This window comes from Salmo salar, chromosome ssa07, assembly GCF_905237065.1.
Source record: "Salmo salar chromosome ssa07, Ssal_v3.1, whole genome shotgun sequence".
NCBI classification, from domain to species: Eukaryota; Metazoa; Chordata; class Actinopteri; order Salmoniformes; family Salmonidae; genus Salmo; species Salmo salar.
In genome coordinates, this window is record NC_059448.1 from 46,142,593 (window position 1) to 46,159,031 (window position 16,439).

A 16,439-nucleotide genomic window follows, 5' to 3' on the forward strand; every position below is an offset into this window, starting at 1 on the left:
CCCTCTCTCTCTAGTATAAACCACCCCAGTCTTACCATTCCCCTCTCTCTAGTATAAACCACCCCAGTCCTACCATTCCCCTCTCTAGTATAAACCAACCCAGTTCTACCATTCCCCCCTCTCTCTAGTATAAACCACCCCAGTCCTACCATTCCCCTCTAGTATAAACCACCCCAGTCCTACCATTCCCCCCTCTCTCTAGTATAAACCACCCCAGTCCTACCATTCCCCCTCTCTCTAGTATAAACCACCCCAGTCTTACCATTCCCCTCTCTCTAGTATAAACCACCCCAGTCCTACCATTCCCTCTCTCTAGTATAAACCAACCCAGTTCTACCATTCCCCCTCTCTCTAGTATAAACCACCCCAGTCCTACCATTCCCCTCTAGTATAAACCACCCCAGTCCTACCATTCCCCCCTCTCTCTAGTATAAACCACCCCAGTCCTACCATTCCCCCTCTCTCTAGTATAAACCACCCCAGTCCTACCATTCCCCCCTCTCTCTAGTATAAACCACCCCAGTCCTACCATTCCCCTCTCTCTAGTATAAACCACCCCAGTCCTACCATTCCCCTCTCTCTCTAGTATAAACCACCCCAGTCCTACAATTTCCCCGCTCTAGTATAAACCACCCCGGTCCTACCATTCCCCTCTCTCTCTAGTATAAACCACCCCAGTCCTACCATTCCCCTCTCTAGTATAAACCACCCCAGTCCTACCATTCCTCTCTCTCTCTAGAATAAACCACCCCAGTCCTACCATTCCCCTCTCTCTAGAATAAACCACCCCAGTCCTACCATTCCCTTCTCTCTCTCTAGTATAAACCACCCCAGTCCTACCATTCCCCTCTCTCTCTAGTATAAACCACCCCAGTCCTACCATTCCCTCTCTCTAGAATAAACCACCCCAGTCCTACCATTCCCCTCTCTCTAGTATAAACCACCCCAGTCTTACCATTCCCCTCTCTCTAGTATAAACCACCCCAGTCCTACCATTCCCCTCTCTCTAGAATAAACCACCCCAGTCCTACCATTCCCCTCTCTCTAGTATAAACCACCCCAGTCCTACCATTCCCCTCTCTCTAGAATAAACCACCCCAGTCCTACCATTCCCCTCTCTCTAGTATAAACCACCCCAGTCCTACCATTCCCCTCTCTCTAGAATAAACCACCCCAGTCCTACCATTCCCCTCTCTCTAGTATAAACCACCCCAGTCCTACCATTCCCCTCTCTCTAGTATAAACCACCCCAGTCCTACCATTCCCCTCTCTCTCTAGTATAAACCACCCCAGTCCTACCATTCCCCCCTCTCTCTAGTATAAACCACCCCAGTCCTACCATTCCCCTCTCTCTAGTATAAACCACCCCAGTCCTACCATTCACCTCTCTCTAGTATAAACCACCCCAGTCCTACCATTCCCCTCTCTCTAGAATAAACCACCCCAGTCCTACCATTCCCCTCTCTCTAGTATAAACCACCCCAGTCCTACCATTCCCCTCTCTCTAGTATAAACCACCCCAGTCCTACCATTCCCCTCTCTCTAGTATAAACCACCCCAGTCCTACCATTCCCCTCTCTCTAGTATAAACCACCCCAGTCCTACCATTCCCCCCTCTCTCTAGTATAAACCACCCCAGTCCTACCATTCCCCCCTCTCTCTAGTATAAACCACCCCAGTCCTACCATTCCCCTCTCTCTAGTATAAACCACCCCAGTCCTACCATTCACCTCTCTCTAGAATAAACCACCCCAGTCCTACCATTCCCCTCTCTCTAGAATAAACCACCCCAGTCCTACCATTCCCCTCTCTCTAGTATAAACCACCCCAGTCCTACCATTCCCCTCTCTCTAGTATAAACCACCCCAGTCCTACCATTCCCCTCTCTCTAGTATAAACCACCCCAGTCCTACCATTCCTGGAGCTCTCCCATGTGGAGGAAGCGGTTGCGGTATTCTCTGGGCAGCTCGAACTGGGAGGTCAGGGGGAACATGGACTCATAGAAGTCCCTCAGCACCGCCTTAACAGTCCCTGCGTCTTTATGGCTGTGGTCAATGTTGTCGTTTAGACATATGAACTTCCTGTGAGGAAACACAGTGATGTGGTCTGATCATAATCAACAACATCATGGTCAAATGAAAAGGTAGTGTAACAATAAAACAGGAAGAAGTAGTACATATTAATTAGGCAGGCACTTGGCTGGACACCTACAGAAAGTACAGAGATGATGATACTTTTGGGGGGGGTGCTCATCTTTGTTCTGTTACACACAAGTGTGTAATGGTGTTCAGCGCCCCTGGACAGATCTTTCACCTCAGCCGCTCCAGTATTCAAACCAGTGACCTTTCGGTTACTGGCCCAACGCTCTAACCTCACCTGGGGTTCTTCCTGATGTCATCCAGCTGGCCCACCACATGGGACACGTTGGTCCGCACCATCTTAAAGGCTATCTCCTCCTCGCCCATTATCTCAAACCTGTCAAAGGAGAGGTTTCCATGTTTACTGTGATCTTAAATATGATCAGGATATCCGGAGAAAATGTAGGATGGGTGATATATATAGATTAAGGACAGTGGATGACGGTCGAGAACAGGACTTGATTTTATTTTTATAGACCCAACCACCCCCTCTTCAGAGGACAAAAAATAAATGTTTTTACAGCATTTTCATTTGTTGTTACACACATTTGATATATAGATGTTTTCTTATTTTTTAGAACAGGACTCACTTGTACTTGTTCTGGTCTTTGAAGGCTTTGTGGATGCGCTCTGTGACGGCTTTACAGTGGACCACCAGACCTTTAGTGACGGGAGGCTGTGGATTCAAATACACGAATCAGTCTCTGCACCTCAAGTCTACTACAGCTTAGAAATGTTGTTGGGCCACAGCACAGAGGCCGTGTAGAGTAGTCACCATGCTGGCTTCGTAGTATGCCTCCTGTGTAGGGCTAACGATATGTAGCTGGGTCAGGTTGGTGGGCAGCGTCTTAGAACAGTTGATCAGCAGCTGCTCCAGACCTGTCAGATCCTGCAACACGCCACACGCTAACACAACCTCACTGTACCACTGGTTTGAGATCAGCTTTTAAAACGGGAGTAAAACCGGGGTCGGTATTCATAAAGTGTCTCAGAGTAGATGTGCAGATCTATGATCACTTTGGCCTTAGATGATAGATAACATGGACACAACGGGGACCTGATCTTCTACACCCAGACTTCTCTACTGACCTGCAGGTTGAGGGGGAGCTCATGGATTCGAGTGGCCAGCGTTCGGATCTCGCGGTCAGAGAGAACGCCGGAGTGGTCCGTGTCGATCTCGTCAAACACCTGCGAGACGTTGAGCGGCTGCAGGGCCGACATCAGGAAGTAGAAGTAGGAGAACGAAAACTGCATGTCCTCCGGGTGACGCACGCGGTGGGACGACGTCAGGTCAAACGCCTGTGGGAATCTGAAAGATGGAGACATTCACATATCAGTTCGTTCAGCAACGGCAGGTAGCCTAGTGGTTCGAGCGTTGGACTAGTAACCGAAAGGTTGCAAGATCGAATCCCAGAGCTGACAAGGTAAAAGTCTGTCGTTCTGCCCCTGAACAAGGCAGTTAACCCATTGTTCCTAGGCCGTCATTGAAAATAAGAATTTGTTCTTAACTGACTTGCCTAGTTAAATAAAAATAAAAATTCACTTTAACGAGGTAAACAAATGAGTGCTCCTGTTAGACAAGCACTCACAACAGCTTCTTCGGTCTTCTATATTACTACCCAGTATTTCCCATATGACATAATTTCCTGCTACTCACATGTCCTGGAGCTCCTGCATGATGAGCCTGTCGATCATGTGGGGCATGTGGGCGGGGACCTTGCGGGAGGTGAAGCCAAACTGGCCGTTGAGTAGCTTGTTGACGTAGCGGAGGGAGTCGGCGAAGGTGTCCTGCAGCTTCCGGCCAGCGGCGGCGCTGTCTGCCTGGTACGCCAGCTCTCCCTCCAGACGCTCCTCCTCCTATAGGAGCCATAGAAAGAGCCAGAAAGCAATAAGAGAATACACAATTAACATTCTGATCAAATTCAGATAACATTCAGATTCCCATTTACATTTGGAATATTAAAAGTTTAACAGTTTCTGAGTAAAGTGTTTGCGATTCAATCCAATGCACAGTTGCTCTCGATTCTATGTTCTTCACCTTGTGACATTATTACAACCCAACCCCAGCTCACCTCCAGCAGGTCCTGGAAGTACTTCCGTCTCTCCCAGGGCAGGAAGCCTCTGTCTGAGGAGGTGTAGTGCTGCAGCTTCCTGCCCACAGGAACCCCACGGACGCCCTCTGCTCCTTCCTTCGGTCCCTTCTCGGCCCCTGCCCGCTGCTGCGATTGGCGCTCTGAGCCCTTGGCTTTGGACATGTTGCCCACCAGGGTGGTCAGCAGCTTGGAGGACGGTGGAGGTCTCTCTGTGGGGGTGGTGTCCTGGGCTTTAGCGGCTTTCGTAAACTCCCCATCCACTAGAACTGGGATGGGGGTTGCTGGAGTCTTCTGTGCTTTCTGTTTCTCTTTCTCACCAGCGATGCTCGACTTGGGCGCCTCTGGTGCCTTGGTTCCATCTGGCTCTTTCGTCTTCTCTGCTCCGTTTCTTTCTGGATTGTGTTGTGCTACTGGGTTAGCCTCCACTAGCTGTGGTGTGTCTTCCTCTCTCCTCACCACATGTCCTACTAGGTCTTTAAAAGGGTTGTCCTGGGGTTTGATCTGGTCAGCTGGTGTTAACCTGGGGCCCTGATTGGCCAGAGCCTTGTACGGCCCCAGCAGTATAGCCTTGGTGAGGTTATAACCCTTCATAGTGATGTCACCCACCAGGAGCTTTCCTTGCAGCCTCTGAAGCTCACTCTGCAAGGCCACCGGTAGCAGGGACACGTTTAGCACAGGCACATCCACAATCACCTCATTTTCCCCAGGTGGCCTCTTCAGGACTCGGGGACCTTGTTTCTCCAGAGGGACATCCTCAAAAGGGACCTCCGGCTCTGCGGTGGCGGTGGTGGGCTTGGCCTCTTTGGATTCATCTTTGTGGAGTGGGCCGGACACGGACACGTTGGGCTGGGGGAGCTGGCGGGTGTCCACAGCCACGCTGAAGGTCAGGGAGAACTCCTTGTCGTCATCCCCTCGGACAGTGAGGTTGTAGTGGACCAGCGAGGCATTGTGGCCCGAGTGGAGGAGCAGGTGGACCGTCTTCCACTTATTGGCCACCGAGGTATGGCGCACGGCCGGGTTGTCGCTGACCTGGGCCTCGGTCACCCGGCGAGCCACGCCTGCAAAGCTGAAGTATGGCCTGGTCTCGCCCACCGGCAGGGTGTACAGGGTCCTGTTCTTCAGCAGGGTGACGCTGTAGAGCTGGTTAAAATGATCTATCACACACACACACGATTATCACTGCTCTTCCACCTCACTGGATGAGCTAACGTGACCAGACCAGGAAAAACACTTGGCCGACATTCTGCACATTTTCTCATCAATGAAACATTAGATCTCAGAGTCTTCTCTTCACAAAAGTAGAATCTGTTACGAACAAATTGCACTAAGTTTTGTAGACTTGACACTGTGCCAAAGTTTGTTTTTTTAATTACGTTGTTTAAAAGGAGTGCGCGGGCGAATTGAGTTATTGTACATGCGCACTTCACAGAGTAGGCGTTCCCTCACGGAAAATATGTAAATTCATGTTAAAACGCGCAAATAGGATCTGGCTAGCTCGTGTTTGGCACCGCCCACCTCTTTGCTTGTTCTGCCCACTGTGCTCATTTTCTCCCATTGTAAACGGCACATAACGTATCTTGGGTTAGTTATCAATATCTTTGTTATAAATAAAGGACAGAGTTTGAGGTCAGGTGATTAAGAAAAACTCCTGGCCCTACTTCAGCTCACACTCACCTTGTCCACAGTCGCCCGCGTCGAAGCCACAGGAGAGCACGTTGCAGGCCTGGTCGCAGAACTTGTCTGCCAGCCAGGAGTTGGCACAGCCTTGGCTACAGCTGGACACGCCCCCAATGCCACCTAGACCTCCTGCAAACTGCCAGGGTTGATTACCCACTCCGCCCACACCGGTCCCAAACCGGCTGCCCCCAGCTCCTGTGTGGTGAGATGGAGAAGAGGAAGAACATCAAGCTCAGTGAACGACGAGTTGTGACGGAGGAGAGAAGGGAAGAAGGAGAAGAGGCAGACTGGTACAGGGAGGGATAAGGAGTGATTGTCACCCAGGCAGTCGCCACCATCCCAGTCACAGGCGGAGTTGTTGCAGGCCTTGTCACAGTAGCCATCTTTGATCCAGGAGCCTGGACAACCTTCAGCACAGTTAGGGACCGGCCAGGTGAGGTACACCTGTAGGGAGAGAGGACAGGTGAGGTACAGTAGGGATGTTAAGACAATATTACAATATACAAAATAGCAGAACTATTCCACAAAACATAACCCAATCTCATGCCAGCGAGATATTTATATGAAACGATCAAGTCTACATTAGCACAAACTTGAGCTAGTGAGCTAAATTCAAGACTGTGCATCTAGTAACACTTGAAGTCTAGACCCGAACCTTCTGTCCTTTGGAGTGACTGAAGAAGTCATCAGGCCACACGTCCTTCCCGAACATGACGTCGTCGTTGAGGTAGATGAACTTCTGAGACAGGCCTGGGATTCGGTGGATGTGGGTCTCAATGGCAGGGGAACTGAAGGTGGGCAGGTGGGTGAGGTTCTGGAAGACATCCTACACAGGAGAGACAATCATATGGCAACTTGGATTTTTTTCCCTAACTGCAGGCCCAGAATTCTTCCTGATCCGGTCACAACATCCCATATGTTCTGTTATTGTCAACAATCATATCTGTGAGAGTAGTACTGTAGGACTCAGGTGTACCTGGTGTGTTACCACGGTGACACGGGGGTTGTCCAGGTTCAGCCAGGAGGGGATCTGCCCATTGGTCACGATGAAGATATGCCGCACCCAGGGGGCGTGTCTCTCCACCGAGCGCAGCGAATAGCGCAGCTCCTCGTTGTCCTCGAAGCGACTGGCCGAGACGTCCTCGTCCTGCTTGGACTAGGGGGGGGGCAGAGAGCAGAGCAGAGGGGTCTGAGACATGCTTTTACCATGCTCTGAAAAGAGACCAATCCAAAATGTTAGCACTACATGTCATTGTTTTCTACCTATTCGACCGTGAGGATAAAATACAATGGAAGTTCTCAGTCCAGCAGTTTAGTTTCACTCAGTGATACCTACTACACCATGAATGGACAGTGGAACTGCATTAGACAAGAGTTAGCGCTCCTCTTTAGCTTGTCATACACTGTGGATCTTCCCTGATAGATAGTGAGTGACGGGGACAGAAGAGTGAGGGTTTACCTGGGTGATGGCAGTCAGGTCCCAGAAAAGATACGCAGCGCTGATGGTCAGCTCTTTCCCGTCCAGGGTCAGGTTCTTTTTGGCCTGCTGGGTCAGGTCAGTAAAGTCCTGAGGGCTGTTCAGATGGAGCAGGGCGATACTGGCCTCCGTATACAGCTGGAACTACGGGAGAGAGAGACAGAAACATGTCATTGTGGCACCAGAGACAGCAGATGCTACTCAGCATAGCAGCGCCATGAGGAAACAATTCAAGTATGACAGCCTTTATTTGGAGCCAAGGACACAACCTCCACAACAAGACAAACAGACATCAAGCCAGATATATTTTTATGAACCACGTTAGACGTAGTGGCCATGTCAAAGGTTATATGACGCGGGGCCTAAAATCCATTATTGTGACTTTGGTTACCGCTCCTGTCCCTGGGAAGAATTCCGCGTGGCAGAGATGACAAACAAAGCCATCACATGACGGGTGCATACACAGACTACCAGGCTGAACGTGAGCTGGGTTCAAAGCAATTTGATTTTGATGTTGACCTATAACCTCTGACCCGTGGCCAGTTTAAAGGATGGAACCACATCAAAGCAGAGGACTCATCACCACCAACCATGACTACTGTACCCTTCAAGAGAGAATACCCCACAGTCATGCCTGTGTGGATATGGAAACGAGAGTGAATGTGAGCGAGCGAACAAGCGTGTGTGTGGCAGGGAGGGAGGAAGGAAAGAGTGGGGGGGTCTTGGAAAGTTCTGTGATGTCATTTCTGTGTGGAATGGAAGGCATGGCTCGGTATCCTTGCGTGTACGTGTGTCATCTCAGTCGTTGCCTCTCATAACCCTCTGTCCCGAATCCCTCATCTCCTTAGTCCCTAGCCTTCCAGACAACCCACAAACCACTGAGCCAGAACCCAAACACCTTACTACTGCATGTCTCCCTCTCAGCCATTGACATGTTGTTTTTTTCTCTGCTCCTGTTGTTATATAAATCCCCAAGATGAGGCAGGGACAGCCAACTGGAGATCACATTTCCATTTTTATTAGCCCCTTTTATAGGAGCTGTTAACACACAGCTCCATGTGTCTGTACAAGTGCACGCACACACCTCCATGTCACGGTAACGCAAAGACAATAGTAAACATGGCTTTATATAGCTTTACTAGGAAAGGCTTTGGCTATTGGCAGTAACATCAACATTCTCGTCCACATCTGCCTGTCAGCAGCCCGTCAAAAGATGCAGGCGTTTAGTTGAAGTATTTAAGGTCATGTCATGCCCGTTATCGTGAGCCAATGTCAATAGTGACAAGAGGTTACAAACATCAGCTGTTTTTCCTACTCCTGACATTTTAAACTATGTCATTACTGTTTAAAAACGTCATTAGTCAGTTGAGACAAAGGTGTATACGTACAAACCACAAAAACACTGAAACCTTGAACCACATGCTCTGGAAGCAAAAAGCTGAAGCCTAAATATACCTAACCTGGGTAGCCCAAACCAAATATTGTGTGAATCACGAGAGTCCAACACACACAAGAGCCCAGTAAATATTTTCACACAACTAAAATGAGTCCGAGCAAGACGTCACAGTAGTGTTGAGTGAGGGGGGAGGCTTCATAATGTCCTACGATCATCGAGCCAGCCCCCCCCCACGTCTCAGACTCTACAGCAGGGATCACCAACTAGATTGAGCTGATTTTGTTCTTGAGGATGGCTGGCGGGCCAAAACATAATTACAAATCATTTGTAGACTGCAAATTGACCGTAAGAAGCCCAAACAGATGTAATATTTGACTAAAACATCATTATAAACCTTGCTTAAGTTTGTAAACGATCACGTGACTCTATTAAGAGTGGGAATACTTGGGAACACGTTTCCCCAGATTAAAAACACTCGGAGTTAATTTCCTGGTGTTTTAACAGTATTTTCTGTCCAACAATAAATGATTAAAAAAAGATATAATATTTTGGAGGCCGCCAGTTGGGGTACCCTTGTCTACAATATAACCAGGGGGCCATTCCAGTCATATGATGAAGGCCAGTGAGGTGAACGGGGAAATGATGCGTCTATGGATTCCCCGTGGCCTGGCTCGTCGAGCGATAATGCCGCAGTTCCTGGCACACGTCTTCAATATCAGCATGGGTTTGAATCCAGTCTACTGCCCTTTGATACAATCTCGCTCCATCGTTCCCCACGGTCATAATCTTGCACTATCTGTTCAACAGAAAGCTGAAATACCTAAAAAAGGATATACATGAACAAAAGATGTAAGGATTTCCCACCAAAATAGTACTACTGTGTGACTGTCATGGCTTTGAATGTAGCTATACTTTACTGCTTCTATTTATTTACTATTTTAGTCTATTCTCTACATACACACTAGCTGCACATTCTAACCTCGAGAACATAAACAATAGGCTATCCTATACAAGTTAGCTATAAATGAATAACACACACACGTGTGAATGACAACATGCCAGTTAGAGGAACACACAAACAGAGGGCAGTATTTTCTAGGTGACAGTGTGAGCAGATGGGGGTCGTGGGGCAGCTTTCATCACCATTACACTCAGTTTAACACTGTCTATAAATACTGTCCGTCTCTCAGCACCACCACCCTGCCCATCCCTCTCTCCCCCTCCGTCTCTCTGCATTCTGCCCATCCCTCTCCCTCCGTCTCTCTGCATTCTGCCCATCCCTCTCCCTCCGTCTCTCTGCATTCTGCTCATCCCTCTTCACAGAATCGGCCCGACAGCACCAGGAAGACCACTGAAACTGGATCCCTGCATTGTGCTACTGACAGACGGATGAACCACCCCCACCTTCCTGAACCTCCTGTCCCCATACACTCTGCTTATAAAGGCTACCTCACCTGTGGGGGCTGTAGAAAGGTCTATGTGAGACAGAGGGAGTGAGTGGGTGGAATAGAAAGAGAAAACAGAGGGGGTTAGAGAAGGGAAGGTCAGTAAAATCCTGGTGACCTTTCAGTGTGCTGCCTGCCACCACGCCACCCACAACAGTTGTTCTAATGTTAACCCCCTTGGCCGCTCCCCAAGATAGGGTTTCACCCTAATACCCTTCTGTTATCACATGACCCCCGACGAGACAGAGACAGACAGAGAGAGAGAGAAAAGAGAAGGAGAGAGGCAGTAGGAGGTGGATAAGGAGAGCTCACTGTAGTCATGAGGAGTCTGCAGATCACAGACTCTTTCTATTGTAGTGTAGGTTGACTAAGACCTTTTTTATTCATAGTGTTTATTATTGTCCCAGCAGCACCAGAGTGACCATTTCTGATGTGCATTAGGCTGTTCAATTCCATACAGACAAAAGTACTTTTATGGATGGAATGTGACGTGTAGGCCCAGCGTTATGAGAAAAGGCTGATATACACTGAGGGTACAAACATTAGGAACACCTGCTCTTTCCATGAGAGACTGACCAGGTGAATCCAGGTGAAAGCTATGATCCCTTATTGGTGTCACTTGTTAAGTCCACTTCAATCAGTGTAGATGAAGGGGAGAAGACAGGTTAAAGAAGGATTTTTAAGCCTCGAGACAACTGAGACATCGAATTGTCTCAACAAAAGATTTAAGTGCCTTTGAACAGGGTATGGTAGTAGGCGCCAAGCGCACCAGTTTGAGTGTGTCAAGAACTGCAATGCTGCTGGGTGTTTCACGCTCAACAGTTTCCAATGTGTATCAACAATAGTTCACCACCCAAAGAACATCCAGCCAACTTGACAACTGTGGGAAGCACTGTTGAGTCCATGTCGAGTCCATGCCCCAACTGATAGGCTGTTCTGAGGGCAAAGGGAGATGCAACTCAACATTTGGAAGGTGTTCCTAATGTTTTGTACACTCAGTGTAGCTTTGTATGGATATAGTCTAACAATGCCAGTGGTGAGACAGAACTACAATACAGTATTTAAAAAATTATTTTTACAGTACAGTTAACCATCACTGGATTGTTTTGTTTTATTATCTCAGAGTAATCTGGCTTGTTACTGGCATTCCTCCTCCCAAAATATCTCAGAGTTCTGATTATAGAAAATGATTAGATAGACAATCCGTGGCCAAACTAAACCAGGGATTCTTTACTACCATAATACCTGTTTAAAATAGATGGAGACTTCTTCTGCTTAAGTGTTATTACTTATTCAATTGGGTATAATGATATTGTTTAAGGTCTGTGGTTATGGCAGACAGACAGTGTCTATGTTCAGTTGGAACACAATAGATTGTCTGATATACAAACGTTTGGAGCACGGCAATGACTAGCCTATCTTTCAAGTCATGACTCTGAGGTACAGCAAGGGTGACATCTTGTGGCTATATGAATATAGTTACATATTATATCTTATATTAATATATCCTGGAATTGTATATTCTTTTTTACTAAAATCTGCATTACTCATTAAATGTAAATAAAATATGTTGTGGCATATCTGTGCCTGGTTAAGAAAACAACGAATGTGTTCATATGATAAAATGGCATACTGTATTTTGTGAAACACTGCCCTCTAGTGAAATAACAGATACAGCTCCCTGTCTAAAATAAATACAGTATTTGACTTAGTATTGTGTTTTCCTGATCGATTATCCCAATTGTTTTCCTTTTTCCATCCAGGTTAGTCTTACCTGTTTGATCTTGCCAGTGACAACAGATGGCAGTTTGACTCTGAGCTGCTCTGTCTCCTTGAAGGATGCTGGGAAGCCACTGAGGTAGGCCAGGCTCTGCATGCGGACCAGACCTGGTGCTTCCTTATCTGTGGTCTACAGGAGGAACAGCACAATTGCTTATTGTAACCACATGACTGTGTGTCCATTGCCTATTCATCTTTAAGTAAGGACCAGTGTATCCAATTGGGGTAAATGCTCAATCATATAATGGTGCTGGAATCAGACAGGTCTTGGAAGTGTTCGTTGCGTCTGGTGCAATAGAAGTTGTAATAGCAGACTACAGTCAGGTAACTCACCAGGTAACATCTAGAGACAGAGCGCTTCAGAGCCTCACGGGGTGCGTCTGTGTAGGCCTTGTCCGCTATGGGAGGGAGGGAGAGAGCCATACAGAGAGAGCCATACAGAGAGAGCCATACAGAGAGAGCCATACAGAGAGAGCCATACAGAGAGAGCCATACAGAGAGAGCCATACAGAGAGAGCCATACAGAGAGAGCGAGAGATTTTGCTGTGATGACATGATTGGTGTTCTCGTACTGAGTGGGTAGCTGAATTGTGAAGTGAAATAGCATGTGTGTAGAGTGCCAGTTGGGAGTGTTTGTTTCAGTGACTCTTTACCATCAGCCTGAGAGTGAAAGATGACCACAGACACTGTGGTGGAGGGGTGGAGGGGCTTGGCCACTTGCAGCAGCATCTTGGCGGTGGAGAAGGAGGGCCAGAGCGATGGCAGCTCCTTCAGGGTGACGTTAGCTGGCAGAGCCGGGTCCAGGGCTAGCATGGGCGCTATGATACAATGGGACAGCAGACATTCTAGCTTCACACTGCAAACAGAAACACAGACATATAAAGAGAAAGAAAAAAGGTCACAAAACATCAAGATGGTGTCCACAACTCCAATCCAACATCACTACTTCTACCAAACCACTATGGCTAGTGCAAAACCCTGCTCTGTCTTGCTGCAGTTTGTACCACTTGCACAAGGCTTCCTTTGTGCTGTGGTTGCATCTCACACCTTAACGTCTGTGGTCATAAGCCACCTGTTGTTGCAGATTGGTCGACAACACTGAGACCCGTTCTCACAAACACTCAGTTGAGAGAGAAACAGGAAATACCAGCGATGATGTCAAAACCCTTGATCTAAGACGACCGTAGTTTGTGTCTCAAGATGGTTCATTATCATCAATTCCCTTCCCTTAGAGTTTGGAAGCATCCATATTGAGCTAGATATGTAAAGAATCTGTGTGAAAACCACAGTAAATCTACAGTAATGTACAGGTGTTTCCATCTTATCACTCACCTGTCCTTCGGCAATTCAGTCGGATCACTTGCATTCTTTCCCAGCCGTTCCCTATGGTGAGAAACAGTCCAGAAAGTCAATGCACTGATCCGTTAACGCATGGAATGTTTTGTTGGGGAATGTTCTAGTATCGTGATTGAAAATCGACCTTTGAGCTAACAGAATCACTCTCTGGCAATATTAGTTAGCTACATATTTGGTCCCCTAGTCTACACAACAGGATGAATGGGAACGATTCAATCATGTAATGTGAATAGGTACCCGCTTCCTTTACGTGCTAATGACATTCAGCGGGCCACAGTAAGCCTCTCTCCGTCAGCCATTTACCAAAACAAATATGTTCAGCTTGCATTCACGTAATACTATTCCTGTAGCCTAACGTGTGTGACGTGTGACCATGTGCAGTACCTCAGTGTTCTCTGCTCTTCCTCCAGCTGCTCTCTCACACCACGTAGCTGCTTCATCAGGTCAGTGTCCGTGCCATTCACCCAGGTGTACACCACATCTATGGGCATGGGCAGGCACAGCCTACCGCGGCACAACACCATAGAGAAGATTCACATCCATTTCAAATCAGTAGACAGACAGAAGGAAGGATATGGAGTAGTGAAGTGAGACAGTGAAACACTGGTTATCCCTGTCGTGGATAGCACTTGGGCAGGGAGGGTTACTCACCGAGTCTGGAATGATTTCCCAGCTACATTGTCTCTATACGAGTCAAACAGTACATGGTACTGATCCCTACTCCACTCTACCACCACCTACACACAGAGAGGGGGATGAGATTATTGACCACTGAATGTATTGTATACTTCAACATAACCAGCCAGAACAGGCCTTGCCTTACTTAACTAAGTGTAACGTGTCGCTCGCAGACAGACAGACAGACAGACAGACAGACAGACGACACACACACACACACACACACACACACACACACACACACACACGTTAACTGCTGCATCATTGCGTTTGACAAGGGTTAGCTTGTTAGCTAGCTAAGCTACTTACTTCTCCAAACTGGAAGGCAGAGACGATCATGAGGACTATCCCTCCAAAGCAGAGGTACAGTCCATAGCGGTGGGACAGACAGGTGTAGGTCTGTCTCTGCAAGAGTTTCAATACTGAATTGATTATCACCATGGTTCTCCTTTGCAATCCATATCTCTTCAGTCATTCACCGAAGACGCAGGTGCATATCGGAGTTAATATAAAGTAAACACTACAAAACGAAAGATGTCTTCTTTGTCACATGACACCTAGCAAAAACGGTCAAAGCACATAACCAAACATTGCACTTCCTTTATGATGATGATGCGCCTTGACTCAAATGTTCCGGGTGCTGCTTTAAAAAAAACTCTATATCGCCCTCTATCGACTAGGAGGAGTTGTGCTATACATTTAGCGTGGTGTGTCCTATACATAGAAATACACGGAATATACCTAACATTAGGAACACCTTCCTAATATTGAGTTTCTTCCCCCATTTGCCCTCAGAACAACCTCAATTAATCAGGGCATGGACTCTTTTATTTATTGTTATTTATAGTAACAGGGGAGAGGATTGGGGATGAATGAGCCAATTGAAAGCTGCGATGATTAGGTGGCCATGATGGTATGAGGGCTAGAGAGGGGAATTTAGCAACCACAGAGAGTCAGGACACCCGTTTAACGTCCCAACCCGAAAGAAGGCATCATACACAGGGCAATGTCCCCAATCACTGCCCTGGGGCATTGGGATATTTTTTTAGACAAAGGAAAGAGTGTATCCTACTGGTCCTCCAACACCACTTCAAGCAGCATCTGGTCTCCCATCCAGGACCAAACCTGCTTAGCTTCTACAACATCAACAACACAAAGGAGCTGATCAGGGATTTCAGCAGACAGCAGAAGGAGCACGCCCCCATCCACATCGATGGGACCGCATTGGAGAAGGTGAAAAGCTTCAAGTTCCTCGGCGTACACATCACTGACAATCTGCACCGCCCGCAACCGCAGGGCTCTCCAGAGGGTTGTGCGGTCAGCCCAACGCATCACCGGGAGTACACTGCCTGACTTTCAGGACATCTACAGCACCCGGTGTAACAGGAAGGCCAAGAAGATCATCAAGGACCTCAGCCACCCGAGCCACGGCCTGTTCACCCCGCTATCATCCAGCGAGTTCAGTACAGGTGCATCAAAGCTGGGACCGAGAGAATGAAAAACAGCTTCTATCTCAAGGCCATCAGACTGTTAAATAGCCATCACTAGCCGGCCTCCACCCAGTACCCTGCCCTGAACTTAGTCACTGTCACTAGCAGGCTACCACCCAGTTACTCAACCCTACACCTTAGAGGCTGCTGCCCTATGTACATAGACATGGAATACTGGTCACTTTAATAATGGAATACTGCTCACTTTAATAATGTTTACATACTGTTTTACACATTTCATATGTACTGTATATACTGTATTCTAGTCAAGGCCATCCTATTCAACTAGTGCTGTATATATACTATTCCATCCACATATTCTTCAGATATACTACATATTCTCTCCACATACTGTCCATAATGTCTATACTCCGGACTCCGACATTGCTCATCCTAATATCTCTATATTTCTTAATTCCAATCTTTTACTTGTAGATGTGTGTGCATTGTTGTGTATAGTTAGATATTACTGCACTGTTGGAGCAAGGAACACAAGCATTTTGCTACGCCCATAATAACATCTGCTAAATATGTGTATGCAACCAATACAATTTGATTTGATTTGACAAGGTGATGAAAGCATTCCGCAGGAATGCTGGCCCATTTTGACTCCATTGCTTCCCACAGTTGTGTCAAGTTGGCTGGATGTCCTTTGGGTGGTGGACCATTCTTGATACACACAGAAAACTGTTGAGCGTGAAACGCCCAGCAGCGTTGCAGTTCTTGACTCAAACCGGTGTGCCTGGCACCTACTATCCTATATCCTGCCTGTTTGGCCGTGTCCGGGGGTATCATCGGATGGGGCCACAGTGTCTTCTGATACCTCCTGTCAACGCCTCCAGTATTTATGCTGCAGTAGTTTATGTGTCGGGGGGCTAGGGTCAGTCTGTTACATCTGGAGTATTTCTCT

General features: G+C 47.5%; 1 protein-coding gene across 1 annotated transcript in view; it reads right to left on the reverse strand.

Moving 5' to 3' along the window:
* Positions 1-14,654, reverse strand: part of LOC106609432 (N-acetylglucosamine-1-phosphotransferase subunits alpha/beta) — a 38,166-nt gene extending 23,512 nt beyond the window's left edge. Inside the window, exons 1-19 of the mRNA XM_014208266.2 lie at positions 14,349-14,654; positions 14,013-14,098; positions 13,746-13,865; positions 13,338-13,388; positions 12,659-12,861; positions 12,339-12,403; positions 12,001-12,135; positions 7,368-7,529; positions 6,885-7,064; positions 6,564-6,734; positions 6,229-6,352; positions 5,906-6,103; positions 4,211-5,385; positions 3,796-3,995; positions 3,228-3,447; positions 2,914-3,027; positions 2,729-2,814; positions 2,377-2,475; positions 1,914-2,081 (exon numbers count right to left, since the gene is read on the reverse strand). Coding sequence (XP_014063741.2) covers positions 1,914-2,081; positions 2,377-2,475; positions 2,729-2,814; positions 2,914-3,027; positions 3,228-3,447; positions 3,796-3,995; positions 4,211-5,385; positions 5,906-6,103; positions 6,229-6,352; positions 6,564-6,734; positions 6,885-7,064; positions 7,368-7,529; positions 12,001-12,135; positions 12,339-12,403; positions 12,659-12,861; positions 13,338-13,388; positions 13,746-13,865; positions 14,013-14,098; positions 14,349-14,480 — 3,689 coding nt within the window. The 5' untranslated portion in view covers positions 14,481-14,654. The remainder of the gene's footprint in view (positions 1-1,913; positions 2,082-2,376; positions 2,476-2,728; positions 2,815-2,913; positions 3,028-3,227; positions 3,448-3,795; positions 3,996-4,210; positions 5,386-5,905; positions 6,104-6,228; positions 6,353-6,563; positions 6,735-6,884; positions 7,065-7,367; positions 7,530-12,000; positions 12,136-12,338; positions 12,404-12,658; positions 12,862-13,337; positions 13,389-13,745; positions 13,866-14,012; positions 14,099-14,348) is intronic.
* Between the last annotated feature and the right edge of the window lie 1,785 nt (positions 14,655-16,439).